This window comes from Ostrea edulis, chromosome 4 (genome assembly GCF_947568905.1).
Source record: "Ostrea edulis chromosome 4, xbOstEdul1.1, whole genome shotgun sequence".
NCBI lineage: Eukaryota > Metazoa > Mollusca > Bivalvia > Ostreida > Ostreidae > Ostrea > Ostrea edulis.
The window spans coordinates 47,349,306-47,367,303 of NC_079167.1; the positions used below are offsets into that span (position 1 = coordinate 47,349,306).

General features: G+C 33.8%; 1 protein-coding gene across 1 annotated transcript in view; it reads right to left on the reverse strand.

Annotated features, from left to right (window-relative positions):
• Window positions 1-315: 315 nt before the first annotated feature.
• The window catches only part of LOC125671000 (MAM and LDL-receptor class A domain-containing protein 1-like), a 121,758-nt gene continuing 104,075 nt past the window's right edge, over window positions 316-17,998 (reverse strand). The window contains exons 14-17 of the mRNA XM_048906476.2: window positions 4,613-4,814; window positions 3,730-3,879; window positions 877-1,034; window positions 316-571 (exon numbers count right to left, since the gene is read on the reverse strand). Coding sequence (XP_048762433.2) covers window positions 380-571; window positions 877-1,034; window positions 3,730-3,879; window positions 4,613-4,814 — 702 coding nt within the window. The 3' untranslated portion in view covers window positions 316-379. The remainder of the gene's footprint in view (window positions 572-876; window positions 1,035-3,729; window positions 3,880-4,612; window positions 4,815-17,998) is intronic.

Consider the following 17,998-nt stretch of genomic DNA (forward strand, 5'->3'; position numbering starts at 1 on the left):
CCGTTGACCTGATCAAGATATAGGGCTCACGACGGGTGTGACAGGTTGACAGGGGATGCTTACTCCTCCTAGGCACCTGATCCCACCTCTGGTAATTCCAGGGGTCTGCGTTTGTCAAACTCTTAATTTTGTATTCCTTATAAGAGTTATGAGATTGATGACTGTTCGTTATTTTCACCCATTTATCCAAGTAATTTCAAATATATCTCGTTTCAAAATAAAGCATTATGTACGATCGTATTTAGGAATTTTGAATTTTGTTTTGTTCAGTACTAAGGTCTGTATGCTTCCGTAAATACTCCATGACTTCAACGGTTTTTCAAAGGACAGTCAACGTTTTATTATAAACGAATAACAGTATATGTCTAAGCCTTTAACATTAGCTGCAAGGACCGTCTTTGATAGAAATATCATCTAGCGAAACATCACCATGAAAACTGGCTCCTCTTGTTGCTTGGAAGTCGATTTTGTATGGATGAGTTTGTTTTGGAATCGTTAATTTTGCTTCCAACCACCGATTTCCATGATCTCCAGATTCATGAAATATGTTGAAATCACTACCACCCATCGGCTACAAATGTTTACAAGCAATCAATATTTCAACTACATTTAGTAGGTAGAACGCATTTAACCATCAAATAAAGAAAAACAAATACATTATATTCAAGAGAGAGCTGACATGAACAATTACCTTAACAAATGAAATTGTTTCACTCCAAAAAAGGAGCTGCATACATTAACACATCCTGAACCAAACCACTAACATATTTTGTGGACAGATCAATTAACAGACCAACATTAACAGATCAAAATGGGTGAATACGTCATCTTCTCCACATTTCATTTTAAAGAAGTAAAAATTAAAAAAAAAATCACCTCAACAATTACATCAAGAGCTCCCATATCTGCTCCATACATACTGTACCAGAAGTTCAAGCACGCTTCTTGGCCGATAGGTAACTCGGGTGATTGAAATGAACCTTTCGTGTCAGAGGTACCTCCAGATGTCTCAACGAAAATATAATAGCCGCTACCTAGATATAAAGATAAATGATGCAATATCATTAAAAGACATATCGCATGTTTCTAAACTTTTTTTTATTTTTTCAGCAAAATTAATTCATTTCATGCCTAAAACTACTTTACATGTGTTTTAAATGAAACAATTTTCGTAGTTTTGGAGTTTGAAAGCGATGCATATTTACTTGAATATTTTACGCGCCATTACATGTATGTGTAACGTAATATGCGACCTCGAACGAGGTTTCAAAACAGCTATTAGCCATTTTATACACAGATTACATTTAATGGACAAAAGAACCAATTATCACATTAACGGCTTGTAAATAATAACACTGCATTAGGGTGTTTTGTGTCGTTTAAAGATGCAATAGCTGTCAGTAGAAAGGATTAAGGCTGTGTTTTTTCTCTCCAATTTTCGAAGGAAGGTATGAGGAAAAAGACGTGGATATTTTTTTTGTCGGCGCAAGGACTTTGTCATAAAAGAACCTATATGCATGCATGTACTTTTCCAAAAAATCATTTGGACAGAGACGTAGATAAACTGCGAGAAAATAGTTCTATCGAAGCTAAGCACTGTTACATGTAGGCCTACAGCATATGCATTCCATTCTGGTCTTCAAATTCAATACATACTCGCACCAATATCAACTGACCTTTTAAAAACATATAGGCATAACTTCTACCAACTGGTAGATTTACAAAACTTTCAATTGTGAAATATTGTATTTCCTAACTTTGAATTGAATTATAATGCTTCGTTTTTATGAACACGTAACAACAATACTCGTATGCAGTACGTATTAGTTATAAACGCAGTTCTCTCACTTCCTAACAACATGTAGATTAAAAAATAAAATTGCTTCATTGAAATAAAGTATTGTGATTTCCACTATAAATTTGATCATTTTTAGTTTAAATTATTTTTTTTCGAAATGCACCCGTTACAGTAGGCCTAGTTGTCAGTATTCAATTAAATTTATTATCATATTGCATTGATATATTGTATCATACATGTAATTTATTTATCTAATCCAAAAATAAATCTAATTATAAATGCGCTGTTTAATTTAAAAAAACAACAACCATATTTAATTACATATATTTAAAGGAATTATATGACCAAGTAGTGCTTAGATAACGACCCCATGTAAACATTATTTACTCTGCAATTACTCGCTTTCCTTGTTTCATTTGGGTCGCTACTCGCTATTTGAATGCACCGGTGACTAAAACATACAAGACTCGGGAAATTTGTCAACATCGAATCAAATGTTGTCCATGGGGAATAAATTAGGCCCCTAAATCCCAAGTTTTTAAAAATATCAAACACTACTTTCACAATGAGTTGATCGATGAAGGTCGCTTATGACGTCACGGTACCACGTGACTACCCAGCTAATTACATATGTAACTAACCTTTTTGAAATCGGGGCTTGTATTGTGGTTAATTATCGCAATATTTCGGCGAACGAACTATTAGAACTAATTACTACAACCATAGGTAAGACAAAATGCAAAAAAATTTGTATACTTTGAAAATATGAAAAGCCCAAAGTACATGTAAATAACAAGCATATTTAGTGGGGGTCCTTGGAAACGACTATCGGGATCACCGATCTGCGCGTATTAATCTGAATGGGATCCAACTCACCGCCAAAATGAGCATGCAGTTTTCATTATCAGGATATTTGTATTGTAATAACAAAAAGGGATTTTCTGTATACCTGCATGAACAGTGAAGATAAAGAACAGTGATCAATCTCATAACTCCTATAAGCAATACAAAATAGATAGTTGGGCAAACACGGACCCCTGGACACACCAGAGGTGGGATCAGGTGCCTAGGAGGTATCTGAGATTTTGAAAAACGCGTTCAAGGATGTTTTACAATTTACAAAGACTAGATAAGCTATTCTTGTTTGCATTTACCAAAAGAACTTCCCTTCCTCAGATTTACAGGTTCGAGCGATGACTGGCCTTATTACAACTGTCCTAGTTCATTTTCTTGCTATGCTTCATAAAATAATGCATTTGACATTGCACTATTTATCAAGATGTTAACGTTATTATGCATTTGTTACAATGTAGCATACATGAATTTCATAATCAAATGAATAATCTTATAGGGTATTTATATTTAAACAAATCACCAACAAATACATTTTGTACGCGGAAGGGTTTGACAATCCAAAACCGCGGGAAAATACAAACACATAATCTATCTTAAAAGTGCAAGTTGTAATCTCAGAGCCAGAGCAATGAAAGTTTGAAAAGTCAAGTCAAGAGAAGTGGGAAATGATAAAATTTGAGAAACGCTTATAGAACAGCATTCTTATATATGACTGCGATCTTTGTGGATTCTAGAGTATGTATATAGTACTTCAGTTCTCATTGTTTCCAAGTTGCATGAAAGGAAAGTAGGCCTATGTTTATTGATCAACTCGGTTCCCGTCTACCTGTACAGTCAGTACTTTGATTTACTTAATGCAATATCCATTTGATACTGAATCATGCACATGAACGTCGTGTGTTTATTGATATACAGCATGTCGAAACAATAACATGTGAGCCGGAAAAAAAATGTCATTAGGCAGTACGTAATGAATATATAAAAGAGAGAACCAAGGTGGAATAATGAGGTATTCGATTCTCTTTACGTAACAATAACGATTTTACAAATTATAAAATTTGAGATCCAGTTTAAACCTGTGGTATGATCACTGTCCGGTCCGGTGTCCACGGATGGCGTTGTTCCTGATTTTCGAATCCATCGCAAAACATATTCTGAGGTATATTGGGCAGCAAATCCCTGACCTTCGCACATGTCCTTCGCAAAGTCGCAATGAATATTAACTACTGAAAGAAATAAGACCGGATTTTGAAATATATACAGTTACATTTATCCAAGGTCTAGTTTTGATTCCTAACAATGTTAACAATAATCCAAAATCCTCAAGATTTGATTCATTCTTAAAAATATCCAACAATAATTATGTGAATAAACTGGAATATCCACTTGAAGCAGAAGCTTACATATCAGTTTGATATAATCTTGATCTAAATTCATTCCCACGTAAAACGTTCAACTCCCCTTGTGGACTCACTTGAATCTACTTATATGTACATGATGCTGATTGATTTTCATCTGATATTTTGTGGATCTTAAAAATAAATTTTGTGAGGAACTTTCCTATCAATCCGTATGTTTTCAAACTTTAAAACCCTGCTGTGGTACCATCCTCATAGTGGGACAGTGTGAACAAACTTGGTAATAAAGAAGCTGGTAAGCATGTCGTTCTTGAATGGAAGATAGTCTAAAACCCTATTCCTTAACTATCTTGGAAGGGAAAATATCATTTAAACAAAGAATCCTTTTCACCCAAGAATACATGTAGCTCACGGCAAGTAATTTAAATCTGATTCTGCTGTTCTTGAGACGAAAATGTAAAGTTTACACCAGACAAAAATCACAAAACAAAAGCAGACGCAGTACAATTGTTTTCCCCAGTGATATTTTAAGATCACTGGAAAAGACCTAGCGATATAATAAATCTTTTCGTTTTCTTAAAATTTGCAAGAAAATATTCACATTGTCGACAAAAACATGATCCGGTTCTGACTACAATGTCATCGATCCCGATATCTGAATGGTAACCCGAACCACGCATAGCCTCGAATTGAAGATAATAGTCGTGACCATGTTGCTCAACGGTAAGACATGCCTCTTTCCATGCATTTCCTTTGTCTCCAGTCATTTTCCACAACTCCCTTCTGGACTTCGTCACACAGTCCTGATCATGAATAAAGAAATCACCAAATAATTATATATTTTTGAAACATGAACGGTTTTCATCCATATCCAACGATATTTAGTTTACACAATGAAATTAGAAAGAAATCAAAGTACTGAAAAGCGCTAAGATGACTTCATAAATTCCGTCTGTAATGTTAATGAGGAGGAACCACAGGGAAATAGCGTTATTCTTTATTTGCACACAACTAAATACTACATTTTATGTCAGAAAACAGCAGATATTGGTGGAAAACAATGTCCTAAAACTGTCAACCATGTTGAAATATAAATTGTATATGACGTTGATAAACACAATAGTCATAATAACTAGAGCAAAGCTCGTTGCAAAGCAACGAGGGGTCTTCTGTCGGAGCTGTGTGACATAAAAACCGTGAACTTGACCATATGTCCTTGGGAAAGGTCCTAATGCAGCCTCAGTTAACATGAAAATCTGTTGTAACGATATAAGTAGTTTGGCTACGCTGGCGATTCTGACTTCTCGTATGTAATTATGAAATAGTTTGAGAATTTAATATATATCATTAGAATGAAGCTATAAAGGTGTACTATAAATTTTTATCGTTAGGTGTTTAATAAATTTATACTACTCAAGTACATGCGTGTATGATCTCATTCCACGAATCAGTCTTTTGAGGCGCGCGTGTATGTGGGATTAAATTCTTTCAGCATTTAACTTTTCAGTCCCAATAATGAAGAAAAAATTACTATTTAAATTTATGAAATTTATGGCTCAGGACATACAATAAAGGTTTATAGCTGTTACCAATATTTTATCATACAACAAAATTATGATAGCATAATATTCAAACTGAAGAGAATAATTCATCGAGTTTGAATTATTTATACATACAAATCAAATAAATTGCTCTCAAATCTTGAATATTTTATTAAAATTTAATATCTATCTGCGTAAATACATGTAGGCATATTATGTACACAGTGCGCACAGAAGTCGCGTATGAATTTCACGCCAGGGGCACGTGCCGAAGTTACATAATTTGGACCAGGAGTTCTGAATCAATGTTTAATCAAAGTCATTGTTTTTAAACAATAAAACAACAAATCATTTGAAACGAGACTGATCGGCCATGGGTTTTTGAATATTCTATACGCATGTTTAGATTTGGTTTAATCATGATTATAAAATATTGATTTCAAAACATGTTCAGAAATAATTCGTTATGTTTGTAAAATGTATCCATTTTCTTTTTCACAACAAAGAATTTGAGTAAAGCTTGTGTGTTCAGTTATAGTAGTGTGAAATCACAGATCACTAGTCCAGCAGTGATGCATCTCCGATATTAAACACACTGAATGTGATTGAGAAACGAACTGTATATTAAATTGCAGATTTTAAAATTGATGCCTGACTCAATGCTCTGGAGTTTTGAATTTAAAACAAATCAAACGTAAGACCAGGGACGTATAAACAAGTATATACATCCCCGGAAAGACTGAATTATTCAAAAAATCCAATATGATCAAAAACATAACATTCTGTGTTATATTTAGGACGACAATGTTTACTCTGTGTACATGCCCTGGTTCACACGTGATGGTTCCTCGAGGCGGTTACGTAATTGGAAACAAAAACAAACCCCGCGGTGTATGTAAGATACGTGTAGTTAATGACTGAGTTATTCTATGCTTGAAATTTTGTTTCTTCAATTAAATATATCGTTGTTTTAATAACAAACGTAGAAGAGATAACCTTTTCCTCTTTTTTCTTTGGAACGATTGTTTATATTAAAGCCACTAAATAATAAAAAAAGAAAGTTGTCGATAGATGATTTTAAAGGAACCATAGATCTCGTTAAAACCTTATTTTAAAAGAATATTAGCATTTCATGAAGTCAGATTTATCAATGAAAGCAAGTTTATTTAAGTTATACGCATATCCCCCCCCTCACCTACCTAATGATACGGTTACCTGTTTGCGGGTCAAGCTTTTTACTCATATATAACACAATACTCGAGCAAAATATTATGTTTATGAGATCAATAAGATGTTAAAGAACAACTTTTCCAGCGAAAGCCACATCGAAATATTTACCGTTTTTGAGTTATAAAGCGAAAACTTTGAAGATCTCCAGATCCCTAATTAAGGGGCCAGCCCCTTTTTAGGGATATCAAAAGAAAGCTCTTAACATTTTGCACAACCTTTGTTCTACACGTCTTAACAAAATATTTTTAGTTTAAGAGATACAAAGGAAAATATGTGTAATTTTTTGCTCCTTTGGGCTTCCTAATTTTTTAACCCTGTCAACTACCATTTAGAACGCTGTAATCAAAAAACGATGTGCACAACTACAATGCTCCTACTTTTCATCTTCAATGCACTTTCTGCTCAAGCTTATACAGTCTCAGAGCCTTTGTCTGAAAACCAAAGCCCCTAAAATTTCATTCAAAGGGGAATAACTCGTGAACAGAAGGGAATTTCTGAAATGTAGTATATGAGTTTAAAATTGTTCTGTAAAGTTTATAAACCCTGAAAATTTGAGCAAAATCCATGCAGAAATGAGCGAGATATGAAGCTTCAAAGTTAGCGTCTAGGAAAAAGAAAAGAAAAAGAATAATAAGAATAATCTTAACCAGCACAATCAGTAGAAGGTCTCCGTTGTTACGGAAGACCTTAATAATTTTGGCCCTACCCGGGAACCAATACTTTACTCCTGGGATAATGAAATTTACAATTTTGGTAATAATAATGATAATAAATTTTATATAGGCCTTATATAAAACAAATTACTCTAAGGCGCTTTACAAAGGTAAGAAGAGGACTAAAACACAATTAAATGAAATTAAATGTCATAAGATCTTATATCTGTAAAATTACCAAAATAAAACAATATAATTAATATCAATAGCTAGAGTAAAGGACTACCTCTTCCTTCTAAATATCTTTTTAGTCTTAATTTAGTATCAATAGCATTAAAGAATAAGCTATTGAAATGTTTTACACACACAATATAAACACTATATACCAAGTTTGGCCCCCACCATGAAGTCAGAACCTCTGTCTCGAAGATCATGAAATTTACCATTTTGGTAAAGGCCTTCATGCACTACATGGTTATGCAATTAATTCTTTTTGCAAATGTGAGGTTGTAAAGAAGAATATTTTTGGAAATTGGTGAAGTTTTGGCAGTGTTTCAAAATTTAAAAAGAATTGTAATGGTAGTTATTAGAAGCTAGGTGTTCAATCGTTAACGCACGACGGACGCTGACCAAATGCCATAGAAATGAATGGAAACTTTTAAGCCTATCATTCACACCAACTACATATCTAATAAATAACTTACCACTGTGTACTAGTTTAAGAGTGCATACCACATTTTTAGAATACAACTAAAATGAAACTAATCTTTGATACATTTGTCAGACAAGAAAGAAAATAACAAACAAACAACTGAACAAAAAAAAATACATATTGACTACATACGTATGTATACCACGTAGCAAGTGCTAAATATATTCATTTCAAAACACAACATAATAATAAATGGGTTATGAAACACTTTACACCCCTTTTCAGAAATCATTTAGATGTACATAAGTATACATCTTTACGACTTGTACTACAGAGTTCAGTGCGCAATTACTGGTAGCAATCAAAACATGAAAGTAGAATTAATTTTTTGGTAATCAATAATGAGGTTGATTCAATTCAAAATCAGGTTGAAGAAAACGTAAATCCAAACAAGCCAGAGAAATATATGTACAATTGAAAGCAAAATTTAGGAAGTTATTAATGCAAGAGGCCCATGGGCCACATCGCTCACCTGAGCATCAGTTCCTAGCAATAAACAAACTTGAGGAAAACTATCATTACACCAGCAGCTTGATTCAGAAAAAACTTTTCAATGGTAACGACTAAAAATTCATTAATTATCAAACTTGATTATTTACCTTGACTACAAATTCATTAAATATTATGCCCTTGTAGACGGGTATGGCCTTTCATATTAACAAATTGCATCTAAGGATGCTTCGTGCCATTTAGTTTTGTTCCCTTCACATGTACAACTTTGATCCCCTATTGTAGCCACACCCTAACCCCAGGGGTCATGATTTTTACAACCGTATAAATCCAATTTGTCAAGAAGCTTTCATGTAAATTTCAGCTTTTCTGACCCAGTGGTTCTTGAGAAGATTTTTAAATGACCCCACTCTATTTTTGTGATTATTTCCCCTTTGAAGGGAGCATGACCCTTCACTTGAATCCCCTTCACCTACGGATGATTTGTATCAAGTTTGATTGAAATTGGCCCGGTGGTTCTGGAGAAGAAGCTATGCAAAACTTTGATCCCCTAATGTGCCCCACTCTCGGGGGCCATGATCTGAGCAAATTTGAATCTAGTCTATACCTGGACGTTTTCACTTGAATCTCCACTCTTATAGCCAGGTGGTTCTTGAGAAGATTTTTGAAAATTTCCCCTACATATTCATATTTCAAACATTTCGGTTGAGCATCACTGAAGAGACATTATTTGTCGAAATGCACATCTGGTGCATCAAAATTGGTACCGTATAAGTTTTACATGTAAAAACTTTATCCCTACTGTAGCCCCAGCATACCCCCAGGGTCATTATTTTAACAAACTTGAATCTCCACTATGTCAGAAAGCTTTCATGTTAATTTCAGCTTTTCTGGTCCAGTGGTTCTTGAGAGTAGAATTTTAAATGACCCCATCCTACTTTTGCATTTTTGTGATTATCTCCCCTTTAAAGGGGAAATGGACCTTCATTTGTAGAAACTTTAATTCCCTTCACACAAGAATGCTTTGTACCAAGTTTGGTTGAAATTGGTCTAGTGGTTCTGGAGAAGATGAAAATGTGAAAAGTTTACGACGACAACGACGACGCCAACGACTGACATCGGAAAGTTTTGATCAGAAAAGCTCACTTGAGCCTTCGGCTCAGGTGAACTAAAAAGATGTTCAGTATACATGTGCAAAATTGATAACATTAAAAGTGAATGCTGCTGATCAACAAGGCTGGAAAGAACTCATTTGTTAACATGAAAGTTGTACAGTTCATGTGCAAGGGAATATACATCCAAAAGCATATACTGTAAAATTCAATAACAAACGTGTCTACTTAAGTTCATTAGCACACAAAATACAACTATTATTTACATACATAATTTACATACATTTATCAACAAGTTTCATAAAATATGAATGACAATACACATATAGCTTCAAAATTGGCATCATAAAAGAAACTAAAATATACAGTGTATATACATGGATTCATCATCATGCACTGTAGTGATAGTTTGTGATATGTGATTTGTTTTAAAAAGAAGAGTTTGTACACAAGTATATTGTACCCATGAACGTGTGTATCACAATTTCTCACAGTTTCTTAAAATACAGCTGTAATATTTTCTCATGTGAAGATTTCAGTCACATCAAACAAGGATGTACAAGTTTTGATTTGTCATATTTTCTATATACCTTTGACTTGTCACAAATTCTCATCAAGTTCAAATATTTTAATATGTTAATATGTTTCAACCTTCTACTTTGAATTTCACATTCATTGCAACATGTAGGTTCTGATATTTCAAGAAATTCTTTAAAATATTTGACAACTCTCCTCAAAATACTGTGCTTAACATTTAGATTCTTCGGTGCATCTCTCAAACTTGCCTACACTGTTATTTCAACAGGTTCCCACATTTCCTTAATACACATGGTTTGTCATAAAGATGTTAACTATTTGATAAACACTTCAAATATTCCAGTCAAGCAATATATGTCACATTTTTCTTCGATTTTTCATTATCTTGGATTTCTTTTTCTACGGCATTATTATTTCTCAGGCATGTCACCCGTTGATTATGACAAAATCTGAGAGATCACAAAGGTAACATAACAATATAATATAGACCTATCTCAATTTTTAAAACAAGACATCTAGGTCTTAAGATAAGAGCCAGACATTTTTAATAATTCTTTGGAAACATGAAATCAAAATACCATAAGTTATAACAGAACGCCAGGTGACATGAAGATCTCAGAATTTCTCAATTTCCCATCTGATCAAGTTCTATCGAGATGACTTACAGTATTATATTGAAAAGGTGAAGATAACGAACATTGACCAATCATATAACCCACATAAGGAATACAAAATAAGGAGTTGAACAAACACGGACCCCTGGATATACCAAAGGTGGGATAAGGTGCCTAAGAGGAGTAAGCATCGACTGTCGAGAGGTCACACCCGCGGTGAGCCCGATATCTCGATCAGGTAAGCGGAGTAATCCGTAGTCAAAATCAGTGTAAAGAACGGCCTAATAATAGCTATGAAACACGTCAGACAGCATTGACCTAATGACAGGTTGTATTGGCAAACTAGATCATTATAACAACCACAGAATTTGCGAAATGCTGACTTTAAACGACTGTTGAAATCCCTGTAACATAAACATGTTTGTCAGTAGCCTGCCTCGATTAAAAAACTGATTATATACAGAACAATCTCTTGCATATCGAATCAGTTGGGAGACACGAACACCATAGGCAGGTGATAAAGGAATATTGCTACAAAAAGATGGAGAAGCTGAAACTATCCCATTTGTCATAAAGTTGAGTTGTTAGTTTGCCGTTAGCATTTATGTTCCATGAAATAACTAAATACAAAGCAGATATGGAAGACTCTGTGCTGTTTTATTTCTAGTTCACTGGGATATATCGAATCGACACATGAATGAAAATGATTATTGTTAATAGATAAAACGTTGTTGATATATCTAAATGTCGAGTTGAAGGCTACAGCTAGAGATTTATTCTTCTCAAGCTTAGAAGAACATAAAAACAGGTCAGCTAACAAAGGAGCGCAATGCATGCCCATGGGAATTCCAACAGACCACAAAGATATTATCAATGTGGACCTCCAACATCTTTTTGATATCAACATCAAAGTATGTGTGTGTAGAATCAGAGTGGTGTTTAACAAAGTAAGTTAATTTTTTGAATGACTGATCACTAGATATGAATATTTCCTTTTTCCATTTTAGCTGAACAAGCAACTGTCTATGTCAAAAGTATAGTCTCTAATAATGAAAATTTCACCTCTAGCCTATGTAAGTGTTATATGTACCTACTAAACACTAGTAATGATATCGATACTAGGAATATTCTACCATACTAACATAAAACTAGTAACATTCTATCATACTAACATAAAGCAAGCAGAACAAAAGGGTTCAGGATGTACAGAGAAATCAATCGCCTTCTCTTGTCATTTTCCCATTATATTGTTGACACATAGGCAATATAAAGCTCATTTGCTATAAAATTATTTAACCATGAAAACAATTTACCTGGATTACCGCCTTCTTGTTAACAAATATACTCGAGCTTTCTATCTTCTCTTTCGTCACATAAACCTGCTCTGTGTTCATACCTAGGGATATTATTGTGTCCTGATTCCGATATCAAACATCAGAAGCTTTTATCCTTTTGACATTGAAAAGTAGATTATCACATTGCAGACTTTGTTTTGCATAAATACTATTACCAGGATTTCACTAGGATTTTTTAAGGCGAGTCCCGAACTCATGGTTTATGAGCACCTAGAGTCCTTTTGTAATAGATCTCCGAAAAAATTAAAATGAGAAGTAAGTTTTCTGCATCCCTATTTAGAATGGACACCAGTTTATACTTTCCTCTGTTCGCTTTATTCTCAAACAATTACAAACAATGATGCACGTGTTGATGATTCTAATGACCTACCCAATGCATAGTTGTGACATAATTGAATGTAATCGTTCGCTATTTGGCCTCGGATTAACAATTTGTTTGTAAACGTCCCCACTGTCAGCATAACATTCTCAGGTCATCACAACAACCCGACCTCAATATGATTATAGAAATATTTCATGTAGTTGAGGGTAACATTGAAAATTTTCACCCCGAGAAAACCATTGTCAACAGAGGTGTTTTATTATACTGACTGTTATATATACAACAAAGCAGAAAAACGTACGTCTGTTACCCGTTGCTAGATACTATCACCCTAAAGCGTGTTTTTTGCTCTCAGAGGGTAACAATTTGATTTTTCAATTACGTCTCGACCAATCAGATTCAAGTATTTTACATGAAAGTACATTGTATAATGAAACAAAATAACGCACACAAGATATCTTGGAATGATTAATAATTATTCTAAGTATTCTCATGGAATATATGTTGTTTGCCAGTGTAGTACATCTTCAAGTATGTATATATATATATAATTTTCAATGACATGCCGATTAGCAGACTGATGTGTATTTTTTTAAAACTTGTTTATAAATTAAAAAAAACCAAAAAAACCAAGAGGCCCACAGGCCTTATCGGTCACCTGAATACTAGTGAAAAAGTATCACTACTTCCATGGGCTATGAAATCTAGAAAAAAATTCCTCTTCTGAATATCTAAGCTAAATTCTTATGTTCAGCAACAATATAAAACAAGATGTGTTCTTAAAACTTAAAACTGCCCTCAAAAGTGCATACACTGATGAAAGGCTTTAAAGGGACTGATTCACGATTTTCCTCTAAATTTTGTTTTTCACTTTAAATGATCAAAATTTATAGTCTAATATGTTTAGAACGTTTCACACAAAAATTAAGGTTATTCATCATGACAGAAGCTCATTATAGAGAGTTTATCATTTGTTTTGAAAACAAAGATTGAGATGTGTTATTGTTTACGGGGTTTTTAAAATAAATGGATTTTGATCCAAGTTTATTATATATATCACATCTCAAGTATACTTTAGGTAAAATGTGTCATTTAAAAGTTAAAATTTGTGATTATACAAAATGAAGATGCTTTAAATTACAAAATTAACGTTTCACTGGTTTGTTTGTTTACATTAAAAGACTCGAGTCTTTGTTTACATAACAAAGAATCAAAGCTGAAATATTGCTCTTATCCTTGCATTCAGACGGTCCAAATTTTGGTTGTCAACATTAAATGAGCAATATTTTTCATTTTTAACATCAAAATTGAAAATCATTTTTTTCGAAAAACGTGAACCAGTCCCTTTAAATAATAGGTGTATTAACATTAAAACATCAAAATATATTACTAATTTGGACTCATCCTAAAGTCATAATCCTGGGTTGTGAAATTCACCATTGTATACTTAGGAATAGCAGAAAAGGGTATACAAAAGTATATCCTTTTCTGCTATTCCTAAGTATACATTTAGATTTTATACAGTATCAGCAAAATTACACATAAATACTATATATACCAAGTTTGGCCCCACTCTGATACCAAAACCCTTACTCTGGGGAAAATCAAATTTAAAATTTGGTAAAAGACTACCTGCTCTGTCCATTTAGTTTCAATTTAGTATCAAAAGCTTTAAAGAAAATGTTATTTAAGTGTTTTATACATAAACACTATATAACAAGTTTGGCCAAGCCTTGGGATCAGAACCCCTACCCCGGGGATCATGAGATTTAAAATTTTGGTAGAGGCCTTCCACCTCTACATCACTATGCATTTAGTTTTTCTTACATGTGTGTGGTTCTTGAGAAGAAGATTTTTGAAAAATTGTCATTTTTGGGCAGTTTTTGCTCTGCTCCATAGACCCCAGGGGTGCAGGAATCCTGAAATTTACAATTTATGTTCCCTTTGTTCCAAATGCATGTATGTTTCATACCAAATTTGAAAAGTATTGGAATGATAGTTATCAAGAAGTTAAAAATGTTTATTGTTCACACATTTAATAACTGACCATTTTGGCCCCACCCTGGTACCAAAACCCCTAACCATGGGATCATCAAATTTACAATTTTGGTAAAGGACTACCTGCAAAGAAGATGTTATTTAAGTGTTATACACATAAACACTATGTAACAAGTTTGGCCCCGCCCTGGGGTCAGAACCCCTACCCCGGGGATGATGAAATTTACAAGTTTGGTAGAGGCCTTCCTGCTCTATATTACTATGCATTTAGTTTTTCTTACATTTGTGTGGTTCTTGAGAAGAAGATTTTTTGGAAATTTGTCATTTTGGGCAGTTTTTGCCCTGCCCCTAAGGCCCCAGGGGTGCAGGAATCCTGAAATTTACAATTTATGTTCCCTTTGTTCCAAATATGTTTCATACCAAATTTTGAAAAGTATTGGAATGATAGTTATCAAGAAGAAGTTAAAAATGTTTATTGTTCACACATTAAATAACTGACCATTTTGGCCCCACCCTGATGCCAAAACCCCTACCCCTGGGATCATCAAATTTACAATTTTGGTAAAGGACTACCTGTTCTTCCTAAATATCTATTTACTTTTAATTTACCTGTAGTATCAATAGCATTAAAGATGTAATTGAAGTGTTTTACACATAAACACTATATACCAAGTTTGGCCCCGCCCTGGGGTCAGAACCCCTATCCCGGGGATCATGAAATTTACAATTTTGGTAGAAGCCTTCCTGCTACATATCACTATGCATTTAGTTTTTCTTATATATGTGGGGTTCTTCAGAAGATTTTGAAAATTGGTCAATTTTGGGCAGTTTTTGCCCCACCCTTAGGGCCCCAGGGGTGCTGGAGTCCTGAAATTTACAATTATGTCCTCCTTGTCCCAAAGATGCTTCATACTAAATTTGAAAAGAATTGGACTGGTAGTTATTAAGAAGTTAAAAATGTTCAATTGTTAACACACGACGGACGACGACGGACGAAAACCAATTGCAATAGGTTACCTGAGTTTACTCAGGTGACCTAAAAACCCAACTCCACAGTGATAAAGGGGTATTAGGTGGTGGGGTTATACATAAATAATTAAGTTAAAATCTAACTCGACTAAGTAGTTGTCTTAAATTCTTAAACTCATTAATAATGGAGGGCTAATCCGGGATACACAAAGTCCGGTGTGCAGAATGTTTTTAAGTATGAGAGCTGTTTCCCTTGCATTCACTGCTAATGTTTTGCAAAATAATTAAAAATGTAAAGAATATAATTATATATTAAGGAATGCGTCAATGATTTATTTACATATACATTCTAATTTAATCAGATATTCACATATTCGCTCATATGTACAAAATCAATTCATTTCTTGAAACAAGAGTCCAGTATGGTGTGTAAAACGTTACTATATTCGATAATCTTGTGATGTATGTTCAATACCTTGTGATATATATTCAATATCCTGTGATGTATATATATTCAATACCTTATGATGTATGATCAGTATCTTGTGATGTATATTCACTATCTTGTGATGTATATTCGATAATCTTGTGATGTATGTTCAATATCTTGTGATGCATGATCGATATCGTGTGATGTATATTCAATATCTTGTGATGTATGTTCAATATCTTGTGATGTATGTTCAATATATTGTGATGTATGTTCGATATCTTGTGATGTATTTTCGATATCTTGTGATGTATGTTCAATATCTTGTGATGTATGTTCGATATCTTGTGATGTATTTTCGATATCTTGTGATGTATGTTCAATATCTTGTGATGTATGTTCGATATCTTGTGATGTATGTTCGATATCTTGTGATGTATATTCAATATCTTGTGATGTATATTCGATAATCTTGTGGTGTATATTCAATATCTTGTGATGCATGATCGATATCGTGTGATGTATATTCAATATCTTGTGATGTATGTTCAATATCTTGTGATGTATGTTCAATATCTTGTGATGTATGTTCAATATCTTGTGATGTATGTTCGATATCTTGTGATATATGTTCAATATCTTGTGGTGTATATTCAATATCTCGTGATGTATGATCGATATCGTGTGATGTATATTCAATATCTTGTGATATATGTTCAATATCTTGTGAAGTATGTTCAAGATCTTGTGATGTATTTTCAATATATTTAAGAAATGAACATCACTTTTGAGCTGTTCATGGTCAGTATGAACGGATTTGGATTTGAGGCAAATTCTGTGAATCGCGTTAGCGATTCACAGAAAATTTGCCTCAAATCCAAATCCGTTCATATTGACCATGGACAGCTCAAAAGTGATGTTCATTTCTTATATTTATATTTATGTACTAAAACACCGTTTGTTTACATTGCTTCTATTTTGTTCACAGGGGCTAAGCCCGGTTTGGGCCCGAACTCTGTGATACCATAAATATAGAAAGGGGTCTAACTCTGACACAGATAAAAAACTAACCACTCGCTTCAAATGCCTAAAAAATCTTAAACTAGGTAAGGTATGCATAATTTGTCGTTTTCCTTGCATAGATTAATGTTTTAACTACTTGCATGCCAAATTTCAAGTCACTGGTTCTTAAAATAACAAAGATATACGTCATCGTTCTCTCGATTTCACTTGTTTATTTTTACTAGGACATTTACCGGTCCAGGTCACGGAGTCGTTTCTCGCCTATGACAGCAGCGAAATTCAGACTAGTATGGAAGATTTCGGACCTGTCAATTAAAATTTCACATCAATTATACGCGACTTACTTCCTCATATTTTAATAATGTTCTTCGTGTAGACGTTACACGACTTATTTTTCCTCAGCAGCATCAACTGTTGACAAGAGCTGCCGTTTTAATGAACGCACTAAATACCCGATAGACTTAAAATCTCAAATACCTTAAAACTGATCAAAACATTATTCTTGTGATATTGCACTTAGAGAAGGAAATTGAACATTATTTCTTGGCTTTTTAAATTTTTTGTTTTTGTTTATTCTATTTCATTTAGATTATTATTACCCATTTCCCCCTTCTTTAAAGTTTTATATATTTCGGGTATTTAGTGTATAGCCACCTGCCAAAAGTTTATAGACAAAATGGCGGATCTAAATTCCAACTTCACGGAAGTGGCTTGTTTTTTCTTTTGTAAATTCTATATATAGATAACGGGAATTCCGTATGCATACCACATATAAGTACAGGGTCTTGTGTCGTCATATGTGACGTCATATGTTGGTATTTATTTGATGATCGTCTGATACAAGCTTCTGAATGTAGCTATGGGAAAGTCTAAGAATTTATCGCCAGCTGTGAAACAAATTGTCGTTGACAGTTACAGACAAACGCGAAATTATTCTGAAACTGTTAGGGTATTGAAAATGGACCGGAAAACCGTGTATGCTGTTGTAAAACGGTGTGAAATTCGAGGAAGTTCGGGAAATGCTAAAAAATCGGGACGCCC